Source organism: Rhincodon typus, chromosome 33, assembly GCF_021869965.1.
Source record: "Rhincodon typus isolate 14 chromosome 33, sRhiTyp1.1, whole genome shotgun sequence".
Lineage (NCBI taxonomy): Eukaryota > Metazoa > Chordata > Chondrichthyes > Orectolobiformes > Rhincodontidae > Rhincodon > Rhincodon typus.
In genome coordinates, this window is record NC_063364.1 from 24,175,322 (window position 1) to 24,180,956 (window position 5,635).

The 5,635-nt window shown below is 43.7% G+C and overlaps 1 protein-coding gene across 2 annotated transcripts in view; it reads right to left on the reverse strand.

Moving 5' to 3' along the window:
- polg (polymerase (DNA directed), gamma) overlaps positions 1-5,381 on the reverse strand; it is a 51,934-nt gene extending 46,553 nt beyond the window's left edge. Inside the window, exons 1-3 of one of the 2 annotated variants that reach the window (XM_048615863.1) lie at positions 5,164-5,381; positions 2,690-3,300; positions 844-1,039 (exon numbers count right to left, since the gene is read on the reverse strand). In XM_048615863.1, coding sequence (XP_048471820.1) covers positions 844-1,039; positions 2,690-3,279 — 786 coding nt within the window. In that variant the 5' untranslated portion in view covers positions 3,280-3,300; positions 5,164-5,381. Of the gene's footprint in view, positions 1-843; positions 1,040-2,689; positions 3,304-5,163 lie in introns of both variants that reach the window. The other variant, XM_048615861.1, reaches the window with a different exon arrangement.
- Positions 5,382-5,635: the final 254 nt, after the last annotated feature.

Consider the following 5,635-nt stretch of genomic DNA (forward strand, 5'->3'; position numbering starts at 1 on the left):
CCTATCCCCTCCTCCCACCTCAAGCCGCACCTCCATCTCCTACCGACTAACCTCATCCCGCCCCCTTGACCTGTCCGTCCTCCCTGGACTGACCTATCCCCTCCCTAACTCCCCAGCTACACTCACCTTTACTGGCCCTATCCCCACCTCTTCGACCTGTTTGTTTCCTCGCCTCTATCCATCTTCTATCCACCTCCCACTCTCTCCCTATTTCTTTCAGAACCCCCTTCCCCTCCCCCTTTTCTGATGAAGGGTCTAGGCCCGAAACGTCAGCCTCTCTGCTCCTATGATGCTGCTTGACCTGCTGTGTTCATCCAGCCCTCCACCTTGTTGTCTCGGATTCACCAGCATCTGCAGTTCCTACTATCTTTGAAAATATTGCATTTGGTTCCCTGATCCAAGTAATTAAATACGTATTGTGAATAGCCAGGGCCCGAGCACTGATCCTTGCGGTACACTGCTAGTCACCATCTGCCACTCGGAATATGACCTATTTATTCCGACTTTCCATTTAAGGCCTGTCAATCAATTCTCAATCCACATTAGTGTATCACCACCAATCACGTGTACAATTTCCACATTGCAATCAGGATCAGCAAGGCAGGATAATGGTTTAAACTTCCTTGGACTCGGACAACTGAGATCAGTAAAATATCCAAGTCCACAGCTTGACAGCTTAGGACTATCCAAAACCAAACCTGGGATTTTACTTCTCCAGGTATCTTATTTAGCCCCTTCGGCAGAATCCTGCCAGTATCTTTTGCAATCAACATTTCAATTTGAAGATGACGACGAAACAAACCGGAAATTTAGCAAACAAGATTTATCAACTGGCTGACTCACCTTCATAAGGTACTGTTCCTTGACCCTTGCTCTGTCATAGCTGACATTGTGGCCAATGACCAGTCTCTCTGGCCATTCATCTCTTCGTGGACGCGTGGAATTTGCACTTGTCTCCAGGGGAATGAGATCAGTCAGGGTCAGTTGATTGGACCATGTGTAACGCGTCTCAATGAGACGCTTACTGCACCAGGAGTACCTGAAGATAGGTAAGACTAATATAGAATCCGATCTGAACACAAAACGGATTTGCACATGAAACATTATAACTGAAGCTTTACTTTCCCCTCCTCTAAGGTAGCATGCTTCAAATTCAAAACCATTGACACTGTCCATAATCCATAACCTCCACCAAATGTATATTCTTCGATTACAAGGAATATTCAAGAAAGGTAAATGATTCCCTGCCAACTTGTGCACCAAATCAAAATGGGAACAGGTAGGGGAAACTAGTGTCTGACAATTCTCCAACTCTCAAAGTGATCAGTCGCACATCCCTGCATCAGCCTAAAGGATCCCTCCACAGTGCTTGAGGAAGGATGTACTGGCAGTGGGGAGGGTGCAGAGGAGGTTCACTAGTTTGATTCCAAAGTTGAGGGGGTTGGCTTGTGGTGGAGGGGTTGAGCAGACTGGGACTATATTCATTGTAATTTAGAAGAATGAGGAGGGACCTTGTAGAAACATATAAAATTTTGAAGGGAATAGATATGATAGAAGCAGAGAGGTTGTTTCCACTAGTGGATATAGGTTCAAGGTGTGGGGGAGCATATTTAGGACTCAGTTGAGGAGGAACTTCTTCACCCAAAGGCTTGTGAGTCTGTGGAATTCCTTGCACAGAGAAGCTTTTGATGTTACCTCATTGAATGTCTTTAAGGCAACAATAGATAGATTTTTGAACAGTAAGTAATTAAGGGTTACGGTGAGCGAGCGAGCAAGTGAAGCTGAGTCCACGAAAAGATCAGCCATGATCTTACTGAATGGCACAGCAGGCTTGACAGACCAGATGGCCTACTCCTGTTCCTGTTTCTTATGTTGTTAGCGTAGCCATTCAAAGCAAAGTAAGGATCCATCAACTCTGTCTAGTGTGACGTGGGTGACCTCTCAACTAAGCGCAGGAAGAACAGGTACAGTGGATGAGGTGGAAGGACCTAACATGTTAGTAGGATAATGGCTCAGGAGGCAGAGACCAGGAAGCTGTATAAAACATCCAAGACACTATGACAACGCTTAGGTGGTAAATGACCAGTCACCCATCAAACCGAGACCTCACACAGTATAAGTTACACTGTTAGTTATATAAAGCCATAGCTTAATGTGACATACCACGACAGCAAATCTTCTGACAAGGATAAGAGGACAAGGTTACACAGTGAGTGTAAGCAAACTACAGTGGACAATCGGAATATGATCACCCATCCAGTTCCAGATACTAGTCAGTGGTCTAGCAGGAACCATGAATGACACTGTTTTCTGGTAAGGGTCCCAAAGTAGTGGGTGGGACTGTGGACTGGTCTTTAATTTATTAATTCTGATGTTTCATCAAGCCTAAAATCGATAAGAATTAAAGTTGCCTTTATCGATTGTAAGAATACAATGTGACTGGGGAAGTTTCAACTACCTTCAAATAGCCACTGACTCATTTTGCAAAGAAAAGTACACAAACTAGTACTAAGTTCGCAATGAAACTGCAAGTGGTCATGAGATAAAGCATGTCCAAGTCTGGAGGTTAGGGAGCTTTACTCTGTATCTAATTAGTGATACGTTATCCTGATATTTATATGCAAAAATGGATTCATTTCTAACTAGGGAGGATAAAATTCCTCTCTCTCACCAATGTCTAAATTCTTACCAGTGACTTGGAGAGACAGCTACGGCTAATGTTGGACACTGGCTCTCGGAAGCGCACACCTCCACGTCAAACACTAGTGCCTTGTCATCAGGAAAGTCCACAGGGTTTGTTCGTCCAGCCGGATCATACTTTGTCCAGCCAACTGCCCAGGTCCACTCTGTGGGCATTTCAGGGAGGTCACAATGCACAAGTTCATGGGCTGCCTCCAAGTAAGGGAGGCTTTGCTTCTGAGCAAGGATACAAAAGTGTTCATCAATGTTGCTACCGTACATCTTGGGCAGCTGCAGTTCCACATCGGGCAGGATGGAGGTTTCCTGGTTCCAGAGGTCATGAGATTTGAGGTGTTCAATGCTCTTCTGGACTGCCTCATCAGAGTACTCAACCTGGATATCTCCAAAGATCTGCTGATGGAGACCACTGGACAACATCTGGATATTTAATGGATTCATACGGGTCTGTGTTTCCTTGTGACCGGCACATTCTTTTCTGTTGTTGTGTGTAGCACAACTGTTGGCCCATCTTGATAATGTGACCCTCCATTTTGGGAGTAATACTGCCAGAGATGTCCTCTTCAATAAAAGATGGTTCATTCTATCCCTCTCTCAGCATTCCTACTGTGCAAGAAATGGGAAAAGAAGCAAGGTGAACAGATTTTCATTCTTTACACATTCCACTTTCAAATAAAATAAAGAAAAATAGCAAAATAAAAGCAGAAAATGATTTTTTAAAAATTGCTCTCGCTACTACACCAAGTTTTATTGCCCCACCCACCCAGTTACTGTTATATGGAGAAGTAACAGTTCAATTAAAAATATTACGTGAAACAAAAGATTATACCAAAGCTTTACATCTTGGAATTTATTCAGAGAAATACAATAATGTGATGAAGTTTCAACAATTTTCAAAATGATAATTTATGCTGCAGGAGGAAAGGGTGCCGATTTGTTGGCAAATTGTCCCTGGTTGGCAGAGATGTTGCCATGGAGAAAGCAACAAGCAAATACAGAGTCCATGTTTTGCACAGATTGGGTCCCTATGTACGTTGCTTCCTGTAAGCATAAATGAGCCATTGGAAACTGACTGGTTATCCTTAATTGATTGTTTGTACAGCTATTAGCGCACTCAAGCCTTGTTCAACATGGGTTGCCCAAATGCAAAGTTATATTTAACAGCAGAATTGTGAATTAATCAACATCCTTTTCACTTGCAGTATAAATTGTTGTGCTTTTGAAATTTGGCATTCTCGCATTTGTCCTGACAAGTGCAAGATGGGAAACTTGTCTCTTTTACAGCAATGTTCAAATTAAAAATAGCAATGATAAATTAATAATGGCACTGTGCTGACCTGACCGCTCACTTAAAGACCGCAGTGCAAACTCCACTCATCAGCTGGTAAACCTTGTGTAATCAGGGCAGGGGCAAACACTATGCCATTCTCCACTTTGCAAATTCCCATCAGACACTGGTGGGACAAGATTCCTTAGCATAAGGTAGGATGATTCAACCTGGGATGCCTTCAAGCTAGTCTTCTGCATGTCTTCATAACGGAGAATGATGGACGATGTAAGGAGGCGGGATCGATATACTATGGGGCGGATCCAACAAAGAAAATCCTGTTTTTCTGATGAAGAGTCTAGGCCCGAAACGTCAGCCTTCCTGCTCCTATGATGCTGCTTGCCCTGCTGTGTTCATCCAGCTCTACACCTTGTTATCTCAGATTCTCCAGCATCGGCAGTTCCTACTATCTCTGTTCATGTTTTATTGGGCTGCAGGGTGTTACGATAGATTTCATAAACACGAATATTCCAGGGGTTTTAATCAAGCTCTGACCAGTCTCTCATATCCAAAAATATAAGTAAAATTCTCAGCATACTTCACATTGCCAACATCATTTTTGGACTAAACGAGGCCTTATTTTGAAACGCCCTAAAGTATCCAAATGTAAAATTAAACACCAAACGTATGAGTTTATTAAAAAGAAAGTAAAAGCCTCATGTTTGCCTAATGGCGTTTGGTGAATGTGTTTGGCAAAGGGGGCTTGAAAAGCATTTAATTAGCACCAAAGCATTGGGAGACCCCGGGTTTTGATCACTCACTTGCCCGTCTTTAATTCTGATTCCCTTTCCTGGTCCCTGTAATCCCGTATCCATTGACAAGCCCCGTCACTCCTAGCCCGCTCTGCCCACATCGCTCTCTCTTGGCAGAGATGAAGCTGACTGAGTTTGCCTCCTCTGTGCAAACTGGAAACCCGAGGCTACATCCTTACAGTAGCAAAACGTACGAATCTGAATACTGCACTAACAACTGCAATTTGCAGCTGTGAAGTTCCGCAACGTTCGCCAGCCCCCGAAATAAAAGTTGGGAATTAACTCATTTTTTTAAAAAAATGCATTCAGTTCACTATAAACCCAAGTTATTTTTAGCGTCTCAGTTAAAAAGTGTTACAAATGTATAGACCAAACTGTAATACTCACTCGGGTCTTAGTTCAAACTATACGTAAGTCAGCAGAATAAAACCTTCCCTCGTGTGTTTCCAATCAGTCTAACTCCGATTCCTGACTTTGGAGTCCGTTCATGTGAAACTCACAGTCAATGATACACACACACACACACCGGCCTGTAACTAATCACATGCACGATTATAAAACACTGACCATGGCCCGAATGCAGAGGAGGAAAGGAAACGATGGCCACAGATGAAGCATTAGGAGCCTCTCACTACACTGCCATCTACGGGACTGTGAAGAATACATTTCAAACGTGCAGGGCTGGATGAACACAGCAGGTCAAGCAGCATCATAGGAGCAGAGAGGCTGACGTTTCAGGCCTAGACCCTTCATCAGAAAAGGGGGAGGGGAAGGGGGTTCTGAAATAAATAGGGAGAGAGTGGGAGGTGGAGAGAAGATGGATAGGTGGAGAGGAAACAGACAGGTCGAAGAGGTGGGG